General features: G+C 49.3%; 3 protein-coding genes across 3 annotated transcripts; 2 read left to right on the forward strand and 1 right to left on the reverse strand.

The window, feature by feature from the left end:
* Positions 1–1,867: 1,867 nt before the first annotated feature.
* On the forward strand, positions 1,868–3,822 carry LTHEOB_5199 (uncharacterized protein; the record flags this gene model as incomplete). The annotated part of the gene is made up of 3 exons (XM_035514317.1): positions 1,868–2,350; positions 2,413–2,851; positions 3,053–3,822. The coding sequence occupies 3 exons, from the start codon at positions 1,868–1,870 to the stop codon at positions 3,820–3,822; spliced, it is 1,692 nt and encodes a 563-aa protein (XP_035374067.1).
* Positions 3,823–8,721: 4,899 nt separating this feature from the next.
* Positions 8,722–10,549, forward strand: LTHEOB_5200 (uncharacterized protein; the record flags this gene model as incomplete). The annotated part of the gene is made up of 5 exons (XM_035514320.1): positions 8,722–8,815; positions 8,864–9,150; positions 9,207–9,520; positions 9,569–9,597; positions 9,657–10,549. The coding sequence occupies 5 exons, from the start codon at positions 8,722–8,724 to the stop codon at positions 10,547–10,549; spliced, it is 1,617 nt and encodes a 538-aa protein (XP_035374068.1).
* A 939-nt stretch (positions 10,550–11,488) lies between these two features.
* On the reverse strand, positions 11,489–12,310 carry LTHEOB_5201 (uncharacterized protein; the record flags this gene model as incomplete). The annotated part of the gene is made up of 1 exon (XM_035514321.1): positions 11,489–12,310. One exon carries the CDS (start codon positions 12,308–12,310, stop codon positions 11,489–11,491), a length of 822 nt encoding a protein of 273 aa, XP_035374069.1.
* Between the last annotated feature and the right edge of the window lie 5,824 nt (positions 12,311–18,134).

The raw sequence follows: 18,134 nt of genomic DNA on the forward strand, positions 1-18,134 counted from the left end.
GTTTAGGTCACGAGAATCAGCATAAACCCTCATGTTATTCGATTGCCATACAGAGCTTACCAGAGCTCCAACAATATCGGAAGAAAGATTTGTCGGAGTGTCAGCGGTGGATGCACCGCTGGGGTGCCTGGTTTTCCTTGATGAAGTAAGGCTGTCTTCTGCACAATCTCGTTCCCTGCGACTCCTCGGCTTAAAATAATACTTTCTTTCGGGCTGGCTAACTTCATATGGTTAGATCTGACTCGACCTCTGGCCCTAGGCATCAACTTATCTGTAGCCAATCTTAGGGAATGTTTCAGCGACTTTCCTCCCATGACTGCGGGGTTATGGAGCGTCGGACAGTCAACGCGCAGGTTTTTTCTTTTACATCGGAGGCTAGCTAACTCTAGAACTGACCAAGCAAAGTTTGCGGAAAGATTTCCCGCTTTGAGCGGTAACTGCGGCAATTATGCAAGCTACAGAAAGCTAAGTCACCAGGGTGCCATGTCGGTGCCATGTCGGTGCCATGTTGAGCTCACCGTACCATACATTGTGCAGGAAGTGTTCTAGTATATGTAGCCCTGGGAAAGAATGTTTCATACAAACAGAGATCTGATGCTAGCGGTCGGTCGTATAAGAAGCTGTTATATCCAAACGTTATGTATACTTTCCTCCTGCAGCTGATTGTTAACGTAAGCGAAAGCAGAGATTCGAACAAGAGCAGGTCGGGGTGTAACAGGCCAAATTGCTTAGCTTCTTCTGTTCTTGGTTAGCCGGCAGATCTATGAGACACGAAAAAAAAACAAATTCACGTTAGCCACCGATCGCAGGAGGGCAGTGTGGAAGGACTCAGAACAGGGGGCGACTGCCCTTACAGACGATGTGACAGCACAACTTGAAACCACCTGATGGACATTAGGCTCGGCTTCCCTTCGAATCTCCACTTTGATCCATCGCAGTTCCCTTTGCGGAAGGTGCCATAGCATTCAGCTCGCCCCTTCGTGGAGTTGAATTTTAGCGCGGGAATTGTTACGAGGGAGCCTGTCTTTGATGCAGTAATATGATAGGCTAGAATTGCAGTTTTCCATGAAAAAGCAAATTCGCTCTGGCTCGCTCTGGCAACCGGACGCAGAACCCCCCTTGTACGTGTGACATAAATTTACTCTTCTATGTGCAAATACAATTTAGGCTCCTGCATCTTGAGGATATAGTGACGCAGGGTCATTTTCATCCGAGATCTTCGCGCTTACTGTGGGCTGTAAAACGCCTCTGCAGTAAATATGTTCGATTTATTTTTGTTTTTCTTTGGAGCTGAAATCAAACGAAGCCCCACACTCCACAACTCCGAAAGAGAATGCGGCTAAAGCAGCTCCGTCTGCAGACCCTAATGTGGGTGGCCCCCATATTTACCAATATAGCCCCCACTCCAGCGCATGCTTCATAGACAGAGTAAGGAAGCTTTTCCGCAAAGCACTTGGATATTACAGGTTGGCCCCACCTCCGACAATGCAATGCTGGCAATCCCCACAGCACATGGCTTAGAGCAATCTATCCAATAAACGACTATTCCTGGGTCTCCTCGGCAATCTGGAGTTTACGATCAGAAAAAATTTTCAGCGCAGGCTGTCTATCGCGCTCGCTACGTTATCCGGGATGCCCTCAACGGATAGCAATAAGCGCGGTATATATCTTCACTGGTTCTGGTACTAAAACAATGGTGCTCAGGCGAAAATCAACCAACATAGCTTAATACCTGGCTGTATTGATAGTAGCACCACTGTTGTCTCTTTTTCAAGTCAACCCAACTCGGAGCATCATCGGTACTTCTCTTGCAGCAAGTCTGTAGAGTCGAAGACTTCATAAGCCGGACTAAGTACTTCCTTTCCAAATGAAGAAGACGAGAAGGATTTTCGGTCTCAAAAAGCATGCTACCAATGAATTCGTTGAGGAGAGACTACCGAACGTCGATTCCACCCTCCAAAGCCTGCCTCCTGCCCACTTTAGTGATGCTGTGGGGCAGTATCTCTCGGATGACCTACCCGTGGTTGACGATCTCGAAGGCACGGATAGAATGCGAACGGAAGCAAGGTTGTTCCAGGACGCCTTCAAGGACTTCGAGCACGGGCTCGGCTACGAGACGGAATTCTCCAAGCAGAAAGTCATGACGTGGGATGATGTATTGCGCATTGCTGAGTCCGAAGCCGAAGCGTACAAGCAAAAGGGTGACGGCGAAGGATTAAAAGCAAATATACGGGGTCTATTCAGGAAATTCCACAAATTCAGAGTACCCGTAGAGACTTGCATCAAGCTTCTCCCTTCAATATCTTGGGAAACCTCTCTTGTGTGCGGCGGCCTTACAGTCATACTTCAGGTATGTTAATCTCTTTTTTCATTCACAGCAACCAAGCAAGTCAGCTAAGTTTTTTTTCCTAGGCCGCATCGAAGCTGGGGAAGATGAGGGAAGACACATACACTGCGATGGAAGAAGTTCCACGCGCCATCGCCCGCTCTAGTGACCTCATCGCTATCTATGCGCTTTCGAAGCGCCGAAAGATGCTGGAAGAGCATGTGTCACAGCTGTTTGTTTCGATCCTCAAATTTCTGCGAAATACTCTTGGCTGGTATGCGCAGAACGCCGCACAGAAATTCGTTGGTGCCTTATTCCGTCTCGATGATTATGGCAAAACAGTCACCGCAAGCATTGATGATTTCAAAGATTTGATAAACGCTGTCAATGAAGAAGCAAAGATGAATGAACATCAGACCATTGCAGATATTAGACAAGAGGTCCAAGGGTTCAAGGAATGGGGTATGCAAGTGAAGAATGACATCTTCAAACACCTACGTGTGTTCGAGATTGAACAGCAGAATTGTACGTGGGTTTCAGATCTAAGCTTTGTTCAGAAACTAACAAAGGGCCTGCATCTAGACCGGGAAGCTCAGCAGAATTTGCTGAAAGAATCCCGTGAGCTGAAAAAGAGAGAGCGGCTGATTGCAGAAAAAGAAAAAAGTAAGCTGATGAGCAAGCACCCTGTTGTTCATCTCAGCCACACTAAACATGACGCCATTTCAGGTATCCTCCTCGATCATCTTGTCTATTCGCACGACCAAACCAACCAAGACTTGCATGATTCACTCGCCATTGGGCACACATTCGCTCTCGATGTCCAGGACCGCACAGCATGGATACTACAGTCTCCCGAGCTCACTGATTGGCTCTGCTCACCGCGTCTCTCCTTGCTCGAAATTAATGCGGGCGAAGATCGGCACGAAACCGGCAACTCCTCCGCATCTTTCTTCTCTGCACTGCTTATCCGCGCGTTGCTTGCATCTGGCCAGTCGACCGTGCTGTACTGGTTTTGTGGGCAGCATATCCTGGAGGGCTGGTCGGAGATGACACAAGCCTTGATTGGACAGCTGATTGAAAACGGCAACGAGAGAATCCAAATTCCAGCATCACCTCAGATTCGAGCGTTGGACGATCTCGATGAGCCAGAAAGACTTCTCAAGCTACTGCGTAAATGCGTCAAGCAAGAGCTGCAGCACTCTCCTGTATGCGTTATTATCGACTCTGTGTCCTTCTATGAAGATCGCCGACGGAGGTATTGGACGCACAAAGTGATTGAAGAGCTTGAAAGTCTGGACAGGTACCTTGAGAAGGAGAAATCGAGCCTCAAGATTCTGTTGACTAGCCCTGTTCGGAGCGACTTTAGTAGCGGCCATCGAGAATCATCAGTCGAGGTCCTCGACGTACCGGATGTCATAGACGGCTGTCTCCAGGGATTGAATGAGGAATCACTGATGAATGATATTGAGGAACATACGAGTAACATGTATTATTAGGTTGGTTTTGTTATTCAAAAGAATCTATCACAGATCAGCTTTTCCACCTGTGACAGTATTAGAGTATCTCTTCTCGTTGCGAACTTGAAGCATTGCCGAGCACCACCGCCGGAGGCCCTTATCGTAGCTTATCTATTGGTCAAAATTTGTCGGACCTTGCAGATTGCATTATGTATACCCTGAACGTGGGCTTGACAACTAGAGAAGATAAGCTTGTTTCGACGCTTGTTTTCTCTAAAAAGGTACATCAGTGTACGTAGATTATAAAAGAGATGTGAGTGATTGTTAAAAACACAAAACGTACAACAGCCGGGATTCCCCAATGGTCACCCACTTGAGTACTAATCGGCCGGTTCGCAGCTTAAGTACGGCTGAGCGGACGGGAAGCCCTGCATTCTGCGACCTATGGTCGTACGTGAAAGATCATGTTGTTAACTGCAATTATAACTCTAGTCAACAAGCAGTCGCCCAGCTATCTGATAGTACCTCGCAATAAAAATGGAGCATGACATTCACATAAATCATTTTCTAAAAATCCAGTCCTTAAGACCCAGCCGTTGCAAAACCAAATGAGAGCCCTATCGATGAACCAGTCTAGTCTCCATTTCCCGTACATTTGGCAGTTTTACCATCATTTTATGGATCATCCCTCTTCTTCAAGGCGGCCTGATCCTTCCGGATTAGCAAGTAGTTCCTCGAATATGGGAGGCGGTGCCTTCAACCTCGGGTGAGACAGTTCTGCTAAGTCAATTACAGCGAGTCGGTCTCTCCCTTGGGTGATTGGCACGTCTTTGTCGCAGTCCAGCCAAGAGCCAAGTCCAAGTTCCTCATGGGCCATGCGTTGTAGCTGGAGGGTCTCATTAACTGTCCATTCGAGACGAGCATAGACGTCGAGGTTGCGGCGACGTTGTATCCAGCGAGCTAATGGTTCAATTGTATAGGATGATATAATTATCAATCCACCGAGGATGAAGATAGATGCAAGTCCGAAAACTGAGAAATTAATGTAAGCGGTGCTGAGGATCATCTGTATGTCGTTTAGTAACTTCAACGCTATAATACCTCTTTAATACGTACCTGGCTTTTGCATAGTCTTTTCTGTCGGCTGTTAGATGGAGGAACTATATATTTGCGCATTTCGGGATCGGTAGACCCGGTTGCCACTTCGATACACCGTTGTTGTATCGTGGCCATTGATATATTGAACCATCTTTCGACATCCAACTGCCATTGGTTATTGGCGATCCGCCCTTGAAATATTCCTCTTGCAGCGTTCGACTCTAAAGCTTGCGTGTGCAATTGAGTTGTTACTGAACCAATGTCGAAGGCGCCTACGGCGGACCAGCTGTACGACCACTTTACCGCGTCGCGGTCTGCCTCATCTGGCCAAAGTGCCCTCATATGTCGTTTGCTATCAGAGGTGGAAAAGTATGGTGAGCAATCATTGCCTTGGGCCAAGTTTGGATTGCAAAGCTGATGCTGTAAAACGCATCCAAGTGGAGATGCAGGCTCATCGCTGACATACACCTCTGCACCCATGATGCCGTCGTTATGAGGAGCAAGGATATTGGTCGAGTACCATGGGTCGCCTGAATTCCCGATAAAACTAACCTCATTTGTGGAAAGGAAAGTTATGAACACACTCGCATCCTTCTTTTCCAATTCCTCGATGGGCATGAGTACCGCAGGGTAGTAGTCCAGGGACCCGTTCACGATGTCGTATTTGACAGTACTAGTGGAATATAGAATTAGTCAACGTCGTTTTCAAAAAACTAACAGTATTTCATTATGTACATACTCAAGGTTGAAGCCCATAGTCTCAGGCCTGTAACTCGAAGGTTGATCAGTCGGATAATCGTACGTATAATTCGAAATTTCGCCCTGCTTCCCGTAGAAGTACCGCATCATCGACTGTCCCCGGTCATCCTTCATTTTCTGACGATAGCCCTCTGTCACCAGAGGTGCACAGTGTATCAAGCGTCGGTAGAGGAAGCGTTCGCTTTCGGGTGTGTTGAGACCAAGGTCTTTACGGCTGTCGATGAACCCGCTGTCAATGTGAAGATTAGAGCTCTAGCTTTTGCAGATTTTGTAATCGAAAGGACAAGCAGCTTCCCGGGAAATCTTCGATGCGATGGCCGCACTGACGTACTGTCCGCAGCCAGATCTATTTATTCCGTGGACATAACATTGTTGTACATAATCAGCACCAGCGGCGAGAACTCGGAACTGATAAATGGTGTAAACCGGAGATAAGACGGTCGTGTTCATGGAATGTGGAGTTTTTCCACAACTGTTACCCTGGAGCAGCACTTCTTTTCCAGTAAGAGTCGAAATCCGAGATGAAAAGGTACTGGCCACAGCAAATGCTGCGAGTATAATCAACGTGAGAGCAATAGGCGGTAGCATTCGACGAGAAGGGCTCTTGCCGGTTTTGTACCAAGCTTGGAAGACTTGGCAAAGGCTCCAAAGGCCGGCCGCACCGTTTGCTGAGTTTCGAAGGATCGCCTGTCGCTGATGGTATAGTCCGTCGCGAGATGCTTCTTTCGAATAGCCATGATGCATAACAAAACAGCAGATTCTCCAGAAGCTGGTACCAACGATAGTTACAAACAGAGAGATAAAAGCGATCAGAAAGCTTCCTTGAGCGCGTGTCGTCGTCAAGGTAGCGCCAAGCGTCTTTCCGCGATCCCAGTTTGTCCATACTCCCATGTAGACAGCGTAGGAGTTCAGATTGTCTTGGTTCGATAAGGAAGACATAGCTGACTGGTAAGAAGGGTATAAGGTTGATCGAACTTGACTTGAGATTTTTCGATGTTCGAAGTCACTCGCATTCTGCGTTTCTTGGTGTTGTAAGTAGATGATTCTAGGTCCTAAAGCATCCTTAAATAATACTGTTGAGAGCCTCGAAACATCCATCACAACCCAAAAATAGGTATCTTTTAGGTAGTACAAGGAGTCCCTTACTTGAGTAGCTGAACGTAAGGCTCGTTGCCTGCTCGTTGCCTGCTCTGCAGCCTTGTCGTCTGTTCTGCAGCCTCGTCATCATTTGATTCCTTGTTCTCCTCTTCTGTCCGGCAGCGGACTCGCTCATTGGTTAGAAAATCGTGTACAGATGAAGGAATATCCGCAAGGTTGAAAGAAAATTACAGGCTCAATTATCGGGGCCGGGCCGTTGCAGAGAAGTCTAGAATCAGGCTATATTCGCAGATCAATCGCCACTGGTATACCAGAATGGGTTCTAGCTGGATGCTTTGCTTTATTTACGGTATGTAGCACCTTGTGGGGTGCATGAATCTATTTTCTACGGTGTTCCATGGAAGTACGTAATGTTACACAATTAACTGCCTTTTGTAACACCCACAGGAACCTCTAGTCCTCATAGCATATTCGTGTATCTGTTACATGTCAGCGTCCAAAAAAAGACTGCATTTGATAAATGTCACCTGCCGCTTATGGACTCACCTCCTTTTCCAACAGCCGTAGCTGACCGGCTCTGCAGTTCCACCCCCACGGCCCACAGCTGATCTTCTCACCGAGGAAACCTCATCACCGTCGTTCGGTCCGCATGCTGTGAAATTCTGAGAACCTGTTCGTACAGAGGGCTATAGTGCCTACTTTGTCGACACGGAAGTGGCATGGTCAGAATAGGTGGCGTAATATCAGAGGCGGGGAGTACCACGTCCTTATCAAATGGGGGCGATTGTCAATTAAGGGCTGTGGAACGTACTAGCCTTTTTTCGGCCTGCCACTATCCTCATCGCCGCTCCTACAATCGGGACTGTGCGGATATATACGTAGGTGAATAAGGTGGAGAGGGAGATGTTCGCCTGTAAAGCTGAGTCTGAGAGGGAGCGCGTACGGGCTAGACAACACGGTGAGCTCATTATGAGGAATGAGGAGTAGCACAGCGCAAGCGACGATGTTCAATCTTTTTGCAGCACCACATGAACTTGGAACAGAGAGAGTGGATATTTCAAAGAACATTTCTGAAGCTAGAGGTGACGGGATCAACGGGATAGAAATCTCGTCAAATGAGATCGATGGAGAGACGACCGCGGGCTATGAGTCAGCTGCTGAATCGAAACTGGCGGAGTTGAGGCATTCGAATAGTCCTTTTCAAAGAGCCGTAGAGGAGAGGTGATATGGAATGCGCTCCTAAGCCTTAGGCATAGGGAGAAGAGGTCGTATCTGATACATCGAATTGAATATTGAGCCTTTTGGTGTTTAGGAGAATCTGGCATCAATGGCGGGTACCACCAACGGCAGTGAGCGGAGGCAGTGAAGACTAGCAGCAGCCGCGCTCCTTATCGTATATCGATTCAACCAAAAGTGCTTCGTTGGGACTGGCTCCTAAAGTGGAACATGGTGACCGTAGATCGTGTCGCGGCTTGGACACCCGGGCCTCGGCACAGTGGGTTCCGAAAAATCTGAGCTATCGTGACTAATTTCCATCAGAACCTAAGCTCCACTTACGTGGGTAGTTGAAGCTCGCATCTGGACGTAAATGTGAAATTATTAAATTTACATCTACGTCCAGATGGTAGCTTCAACTCCCCACGTAGGATGAATAATTTCATTGTGAGTCAAAAGATAGATTTGAATTTCTTTGAAGGGTCGAGTTTGTTGGGTGTAGAGTTTTCGAGGCAAATATGGGTCAGGTTTGGTAATTCGTAATTGTCCCAGAGATTTACTACTCACCGCCGATGACGTCACGTTGTCTGTTGCTTATCGATAGTCACTGCTTGCTGCGCCGCAATCCGTAAAACCTCTTGATAGTAATCCGACATCTTGCTTTCAACTGGTTCAATGAATATCACAAGCGGCTCACTGTCCGAATGATCAGATCCCCGCACTTCCACGTATCGTTGTCCCAGCACACATCTCTCCGACAATACCGCAATGTTCCCCAGAGTGGACCATGTGAATCGATGGCTCCCCCATGACCCGGGACGGATAGTTTCGGCGCGCCCATTACGCCGCGGCGGGAGAAGAGGTAAACAGATGATGAAGAAGCTTTACAAACTGTGAGCTAATGATTCAGGTGACGAGCCCCTCTTCAAATGGACGCGCAACCGGTACGTGGCCGGCGAAGCAGACTTCATGGCACGGCATCGAGTCGAGTTTAACGTAGATGCCCTCGGACGCGCCGCTTCCCGAGTTTCGGATAACTCGCCCTTTCAGAGCATCACCAAAATATCAGAGGATCACTACCACAAGTGCTACGAGCTCCTGATGGGAAATGGAAAACAACTGATCGCCAAGATACCGCTGCCGCATGTCAGCATCCCGCACCTGACTTGCGCGAACCAAGTAGCCACAGTGGACTTCGTGAGTACTGATACCTACATCTGCATGGATATTTATCACGCTGACTAGTGCCAAAGGCTCGATCTACTTTGAAGTTGCCTGCTCCAAAAGTGCTGGACTGGAACTCTCGCCTGGGCTCTGAGAACCCCGTCGGCGCCGAATATATCCTCATGCAGAAGCTTCCTGGCGTCCCCTTTGACACCGTCAATGACAGCGAGGAGTTCGGCAGACACCACGTGCTTGCGCTTGCAAAACAGATTTTCGAGCTTGAGAAGTCTCTTCTGGGAATGACTTTCCGTAACATCGGCTCAATATACTACAAAGGCGATGTCACCTCCCCCAAAGATTTTGTCTATTCCACACCAGAAGGAGAGGAAATCAATGATTCAAGGTTCGTGATTGGACCACTCATGGGACCTCAGTGGGTGTCGAATGGCAGGTGTACATTGGAATGCGACCGTGGCCCTTGTGAGTTTACCTGAGGAACTCAAGTATGCTCTGTTCCTCGCTAACCAACGAGGGTACAGGGACCAGCGCTGTCGAGTACCTCAAGGCTATCGTCAAGCGAGAGCTGCAAGCAGTGGATACCGCGCCGCAGCTTCCGCTGTCTTTCGAATCGATCCTCGGCTCGCGCACCTACAGGCCTACGGCTGCGAAGAAGCACCTCGCCGGCAAAATGTGTCTGCAGCTGATTGAGCATATCATTCCAACTCCTCCTTCCCCGATCTCGCAGTACCGTCTGTGGCACAACCTTCTTTCCGACGACAGGATTCTGGTCGACGTCAACGACCCTGGCAAAATCACCGGCATCACCGGATGGCACAATGCGCCGATCGCTCCTCTCTTCAAGCAGAAAATATGGCCTGGATTTTGGGGCTGGGATCGCAAAGCTGGTGCCGAATATGGATACGAGGAAAGCTCGATCATGAGAGGCGAAGACGACGAGCCCTTTTGCGAGAAGGACATATGGCACGAGCTGGCCAGAGAGATATTGCACCTGCACCAAAAACCTGATATCCTTCATGCAGACAGATATGGGTCCACCACCGCTGGTGCCTACATGGAAGAGGCGGAGAATCTTTTCGAGAAGGACGAAGTGATCATGGCGTACGAAGTTATCGGCTTGCAGAAGCTGTGGAAGAGAGGATTCCGGCACGTGCAGAAGAAGAGCAGGGGTGCTCCCTTTCCGGTTAAGCTTACACACAGACACGTTAGAAGGCTGCGCAGAGACAAGGAAATATGGGGGCATGGATATGCCCTTGAAAATCGCGTGAAGTGGCGTGTGGGCTCGCTGTGGCCCATGGACGGCGCAATCGACCATGAAAGTTACGGAGAGACGAAGGACAAGCTGGCCGAGTGCAAGAAGCACTTTGTGGACAGCGGCGAGATCTATGAGAAAGATTGGCCATATGACAGCTAATATGTGCATATTGCTCTGTGGCAATAACCTGATTGGCATGTGTAAAATATTTGTAGTTTAGAACTCTCCCCTCTTCCGCGACTTATAGATAGCTCTCCCCTCGGCTTGCACCGACCCTTCTCGCGATCCCGGTTCGAACGACTACTATTACCGTCAGCCTCCAGCTCCCCTCCTTCCTTCCCATAAAAACCCACCACTTCCGAAATCGCCATCGCCGCATCCTGCATCCGCGCGTCCGCGTGCTCCAGCAATCCAAATCCAGCAGATGCCCGCCGTCGTCGAGCCAGCCACCACCACCACCACGACGCGCCGTCCAACCCTCGCACCGCCGTACGCGCGCCATCCAGCTAACACAGTTCTCCACCTCCCCATTCTCCCTCTACCACGCGCCCCTTACTCGACAAAGGCAGCGCCGCGAGGAAGCGTTCAGCCCCTTCCGGCATGCGCGCGCCCGGCACCCTTCCTCAACCCGCACGGCGCGGCGGCGAGGGAGGGGAGGGACGTGGTCGGATGCCGGCAGAGCGAGTCATGGGTGGGGCTGACATCGATGACGGTGAAGCAGTGGACGATGCTGTGGTGCGGGTTGGTCGAGGGAGTGGAGATGTTCGTGATGATACTTTAGTGGGAGCTGAAGCGGGAGCACGGTGGAAAAGTGCGTTCCGTGGACAACGGGCGTTGGAGCAAGCCCGATATGGCAGAGAGAAATTTGAGCATTGATGGCGTCGTGGATTAGGGGTTAAGACTTGTAGACAACGTGATGGAGAGAGGCCCGGATAAGCATAAAGGATCTATTACTTTACTTAAAAATGGTTGTAACGGGTTAATCTGGGGATAGGTTTTATGGTAGTTGTACCTGCATGTAATTCTATTAATTATTCTTCCATGGTTTGTTTATCACGAATGCACATGCATACTGGATCTTCGTCATTACCAGATGGGTTATTCCTGAGGTTTGGCGGCCTTTGAGCGAGCTGTCGAGGGGGGATGCTGATCTCCTGGCTGATCGAGCTTTGACCACAAGACACGTTCGGCTTCCAGCTCATCATCGTACCTCGCCAGCGCATTTTCCAAAAGGTCGTACCAATCCGGTATGTCACATGGGCGGTAATGAGCCTTGGTGAATTCCCAGTACTCGGGATACCAGCCAGCGAAGGCCCAGCCAATGATCGCGGTGATGTGACCGTTGTCAACCATGATATTACGCATGCTGAGATCGGCGTGGGTGAAGAGAGTCTGGTATTTCTTTACGTGGCATTCAATAACGTTGGGACCGAAAGTATCGGATGCCTTGTCGAGGGAGATATGGCCGCGGAGCAAGGAGTGGAAGTCGGAATGTGTGCTGTACGGACCGAATGGGGCCGATCCTACGCGTGCGTCACGTAGTTTGTTGTGTTGCTTTGCGGACGCAACGAGGTCGGCCGCGGGCGCGGGTAAGGCTCGTAGTTCTTTGACGTAACCGGCGAGGCTGTTTACCAGTTGGTGTTTCTGCTCCACGCTCAAGTCGTTCCATACGTGTTCCAGGTTCTTTCCCTTGACGCGCTCCATTTCGATGTAGAAGCCGGATTCGATGCGGTGTGTGTGGAAGACGGCGGGCACCGGGATTGACGTGTTGTTGCGGACGAATTCCATGGCTTCGGCCTCGGATTCCTGGCAGGGGCCTTTGATGATCCTGCGGGATCCTATCTTGACTAGTCCGGGAGCAAGCTCGCCGTAGATTTTTCGTGCGAGCCATAGTCGCAGGGCGAAAAGGAGAGTAGCCATGGTAGTGCAAAATGGATGGAGAAAATAATGGCAATACGCAGCCTTCTGCGGGCTTGCACGCTTTCAGGGTGGCAACAAATGCCGAAGTGTTGATGAGGGGTGTTGTTGGCGTGGGTGGAACATCGTGAAGAACTTAAACGTTGTGGTGTTGGTGTTGGTGTTGGGAAATGTACAGCGCACAGCGCACACCCCCCTGCCCCACTGCCACCAATTAGCGACTATAGCCGAGCTTTATCCCGCCCTATTCCTCTAGCTCCCGCGACTGTAAACCAACTCACTGCAATACACCCACAACCCCAAATCCTGTCGCCTTTCTCACTCCCGACTTTGCTCACCTGCACAACCATGCAGAAGCTCTTGCTGCGCTCACTGCCTCCCCTTTTTGGGTCGTTGAAATGACAGCGACCGCCTGCGCTTTTCACATTGCGACCGACCTGCTCTTCTGGAGATTGCTAATAATAAGGCTCACGGACATCTAGCTCACAGGGAAAACAACCCCTCCACAACCACCGAACCGCCAAGATGAAGCAATGCCGCAACGAGAATGACTTCCGATGCCGTCAATTCGGAGAGCCACGTCCGCAAAATGAGATTCCTACGTGAAGACTTTCCCACCGTCCTGCAGGACAACTCGAATCGAATCAATTCGCCTCCGCCTCTATCCATCTTCTCCGCATCAGCCACGGCGGGAAGCCCGTCCACGTCAACCGCTTCTACCAGACCTACATCGCCGACCCGTACCACGTGAACACCTCAACGCCACCCGCTAGCCCAGCCTCACCGCGTTCGCGAAGCACCTTGGTCGCGAGTGTGTGTGTAGGATCGAGGAGAAAGACGGCGGGGTTCTGGATTGTGTGGATCGACGCCAGTGTCGGGGTCTTGCGGCGGAGAGAAACGATCGGGAAGGGCTGGTAGAAATTGTCTGAGGTGAAGCGCGAGCAGGGGCTGCTGGAGGACTAGATCGTGAAGGCGCCCGAGCAAGAGATTGCGAAGGCCCGCAATCAAGAGGCAGCAAGCGCAGGTGATGACCGTCCAGCCGCTGCTGAGGAGCATCCGCCGGCGGCGGCCCCGATGTTGTTCAAGGTTGGTAGCGCCCGGCAGAACCCGAGCAGGAACGAGGGACGTCCGAGGCCTGCTAGTAATGTTTTTCATCCGCGAAAGCGGCTGGGGAAGGCAATTGGCCCGGGTGCCGATATAGAGAGTAATAAGGATCAGGGCGCTTTCGAGGCAGACTCGGAAGACAGGCGGAAGAAGGTTCGTGTCGCATAGCAGACTCTGAAAACTGTTACGCTTTACTGCAATCTGCGACCTATGGTAGTACGTACTGAATTAGGTTGCCACTTTATATGCAAACATACCACCAAGAACCAGAATATCTCCTGCATCAGTGACTAGGGCTAAACACGCAATATTCCACTAAAGATTTGATCAAGTAATGTTTGAAAGCAAAACATTCAAATGCCCCAGAATCATCTCATGTCATGAGTAGTTGGAGCTATCATCCGGACGTGTATGTAGAATCTGCCCATAGTTTTTCTGATAACCACTTTCCAAAAAGTAAAGCATAAAGGGCAAAGCAGAAGGAAACGAAACAGTGCAAGCGTTCTTATAGCGTCTTTCAGGATTAATGAATGTGCTTTGCGTTGGTATCGTCCTATCGTACGTTGTGCGTACTCATGTAGAGTCCTCTAAACCCAACTCCCACAATGGACGCGGTGCCATACTGGGGCGGCCACCAAGCCCCCCCCCCCCCCCCCCCCCTCTCAGAGATGCTAACGAATTATTGTGTCCTTCCAATATCCACCGCCATATATCCTCCTTCTTTTCGCATTCATTTCCTCATGACTGTCACACATGGTTAGAAGGGAGGAGAAAGCGTTCTATTCGAACTCTACGGATCCGTGCATATACGATCCATCATCCACCTCTGGTTCTTTGCAATTTTGGGAATCCTCCAAAGCCTCCAATGCCCATTGCCTGTATTCTTCCATATTGGGGTCTTCTTGTGGCAGTGATAACTGAAGACCAGGTGTATCGGTCCAGTGCGTTTCCACCACTTGCCGGTATGTGTCCCTAACCATAGTGTTTCCCGGTAGCTGTGACCAGTCATCCCCGGATAAATAAATGACTTTATTATTCCGAAACAGCCACTCTATTATAGCGTGTTGCTCTTCTTGAACTGCCCGAAAAAGTGGGGTTCTTCCTGCATCATCCTCACAATTGACATCGATTCCGGCCTTGCTGATGAGGAAAGATGCAACCTCAATGTTTCCTCGCGCACAAGCATCATGCAGAGGAGTGCTTATAGGACCAAAAACTTCCTTGATGAAGTCTCCGTGTTTTTGACTCGAGATCTTTCTGAAGATGGAATCTGCGTACTCGTGTTCATCTTTGAATTTATATCCCTGTCCCCAGTCTTCGTATGAGCTGCTCGGCCACAGTGCGTTGTATACATCGGCTCCTGTAGGGGCTGGCGAACGACTCGAGTTCCCATCGCGATTCTGAACCAATAAACGACACAATTCTTTGTTGCGCCATCGGATTGCGACCGAAAGTAACGTCCCTAACAAAGGGTCTGCGATTTGGTGATTTGCTTGGTGGTTCAGAAGTATACGGCACGTCTCCAGTTGTCCCTTGCAGGCTGCCGAAAACAGAGGACTTGGCCGAAAGCCCTGGGGACCATCCACATCAACTCCAACGTCGAGCAGTTTCTTCAGCGTTCTGTTCAGTCCATGCTTGGCAGCTTCGTGCGTAATGGTGGTTGTCTCAACAATACCGTAAAGATCAATCTCCTTAATTTCAAAGACCTGGTTATATGAGAGGATCCGAAGCGCGAACTCCTCGTGATTCATTCCGACGGCTATCGACAAAGGTGTCCACCCCCTGCCGTCCTCAGCATGAAGGTAATGGCTATTGTCGCGTTTGATTACCGATTCCAGGATGCTTGTATTCCCGACGAACGCAGCCAAATGTAACAAAGTCGAACCGCTATTTCCTGGCCAGTGGAATTGTTGCACAGATTTGTTATTGGAGGAAAATGGGCAGTCGTAACTCACATACCCGAAGTTGTTCCAGTAGCAATTGTGCCATTCTGTGGGCATCTGAGACTTCAATGGCCATTGAAACAGATCAAGAAACTCCTCTGGATCGACTTTCTTCTGATCGGTCTTCCAGAAATGATAACCCAAGTTCGATAATGAGTAATCCAGAAACTGAATTAAACCCACGTCTTTCACTACTCTTTGTTTCAGAACCCCTTCCAGGAAGAGAATTTTGACGCTCGTCTTGAATATCTGGTAATGCGCGTCTGTAGGAGGAAATCCGACTAGAGGGCCCTGCAGCTGCCGTAGACCTTTTTCTAGGAGATACTCCCGAACGGTTTGGTGAATTGGCTCCAGAACGTCAACATTCCCATAAGACAAAGAATACTGCGAACGGAACTCTACCAGCCCCCTCGAAAGGGTTCTGACGGCTCGCCTGACACGATCTTCATCTTCTATGAATTGCAATCCTTCTAAATATTTCTCCACAGGTGTTTCTTGCATTTGCTCGTCGATATCGAGAACGCATCGGACTTGTTTGAGGGTAAAGGGTCCGTTGGCGAATAACATCCACTGGAAAAGCTCCAAAGCTTTTCTCTGGTTTTTTCGTTCCTGGCACTGGTCGGGCCAAGACAGCAGACTGTTGTACAAATCTTCGAGCTGCCTTGGAATGCGTTGAATTCTCCGAAGTATTGTCTCCACTTTTTGTCCTTCGAATTGAAGATCCAAGGCTTGATTGGTAACGAGATTTGCCCATTGGAAAACGCCTTCGGCTTTGTGCAGGATTTTTTTCTCGAGATCGCTTGCGTGACGGCCAAAAGGCTTCAAGCGCTTCTGAACAAAAATTTTGATGTCTTTCCGGTTTTCAGTCTCCATAGTAATAGTCTGGCCGTCCTCCAGAGTAAGAATCGGATAGTGCCTGCATGAGAAACATATCTTGAGAACACCGCCAGCTTTCTTCACAGCGACCAAAGTCTCTTGAAATTGCTCAATGAGCTTGCGAGCATTCTCTTCCCCAGACTCGTCGAGTGCGTCCACAAGGATGCAGATGTGACGCTCCGCCGAGATTGCCGGGACTACCTTCGCGAAATAGCGATGAAGCTCGTCCACAGACCATTTCCAAAGTCCTCCCTGAGCGTCCTGGTAGGATTTGTATTTTTTGTTCAGCTCTGGAAGATAATCTGGTGACTGATACAAGATCTGGTTGAGTAAAGCCTTGTATAAGGAGAGAAGTGTTGTTAAGGACTCTTTGTCTCCAGATCTACTATTGAAGAAGAATGTCGCCAACGTCTGCCCTTGTGGTTTGCGTTCTTCCAAGAAGTTGAAGATGTGCTTCATCATAGTAGACTTGCCAGTTCCTGGATTTCCGCGGATCCAGAGAAGCTGCCTTGGGTCCCTGTTCCAATTCTGAAAGACGTCGTGCGAAAAGATCCAATCGCAAGTGCCTTCTACGCTTATAACGCCATCTTTGTGCCAGTCTTGACCGGGAAAAGCCAGTGATTTTAGACAGTCTTGGGATTGTATTAGTATGATGTTTGATTATGTGTGCTAGCCACGGCTCACCTTTATCACCCTTAGAAAGTGGTGCTGTGTTGCCTATTAAACGATGTCAATACTACCCCAAGAGGGGACATATAACAAAGTTCATCACACCTCGCATTAATGGGATCGAGCCATCATTCAGCTGTCTTACGTAACTAAGAACAGCCCGGTAGTTCAAATCGTCCACGTTGTTGAACTTGACCATATCGGAGTGCTCACGATCAATCGGGTGATATTGATGACTCCCAACGGTGGCTGAGGCGAAGTCCACTAGTAAAGCTTTGGGGCCTTGCATTTTCCATACTCCATTTTCCTGTGTTGCGTGTTAGTTGGGACCGCCGACTTCAGCCAGATAACGCACACTTACGTCGCATGCAGTACGAGACAGTTTTGTCTCGTAAAATCCCAAAATTTGAACACGACTGGACCTGAAAACCGCCCAAAATTGTTCTTGGTGGCATCGTAACAATGCAGAGTTCCTTCCCAAAGTTTCAAGGAAGCTACGATTGGGCTGATCGCCGACCATTGGCACCAAAGATTCTATCGCCATGCCAAGATTCGGGACGCCGAAGAAGAAAAAGCCATAAGTAGCTTCTACGATTCTGGTGTACATGGGTTCCTTCATGTGCAAAAACGCCTATTTATGCGAAGAGTGAATAATTGTAAGTACATGTTTCGGGAGATAGAAGTGAGGGTGCTGAAGGAGCATACTACCAACCTCTTTGATCACCAAGCCTCCTAGGCTATGCCCTACAAATAAAAGAGGTCTTGGACGAGAATCGGCCTGCACATTTAGTATTAGCCCTTCCATCATTTCCGTCGTGGCAGCAGCCGCCATGATCTGCGAATTGAATTTTCGCTCATGTCGTGGGCAGATGAAGCTATCTTCTGGATGTAAACGTCTAATTAATCATGAAACTTTTACGTCCGGATGATAACTTCATCTACCTACATCTGTCGGTTTTTTTTTTCTGTGAAAAGAAAAAAGGAAATGAGAAGAATCGATGCGGCGCGTACATAACTCATGCAGGGATGAGAACTTACATTGGCTGATTGGAAGAAGTCATTCAAAGCGGCGCGAAGACATATGCCAACATCAGTGAGGTTCTTAATGGATAAGCTTCCTTGCAACTGTGTGTCGTAGCCGTAAGTAAAGATCCTGGTATTTGGTAGATCCTTTGGCAACCCATCTCGGAGCCACATCCATGAGCCTCCTCGCTGTTTGAAGGATCCGAAGGCGT

The sequence above is a fragment of the Lasiodiplodia theobromae genome (genome assembly GCF_012971845.1).
Source record: "Lasiodiplodia theobromae strain AM2As chromosome Unknown scaffold_14, whole genome shotgun sequence".
NCBI lineage: Eukaryota > Fungi > Ascomycota > Dothideomycetes > Botryosphaeriales > Botryosphaeriaceae > Lasiodiplodia > Lasiodiplodia theobromae.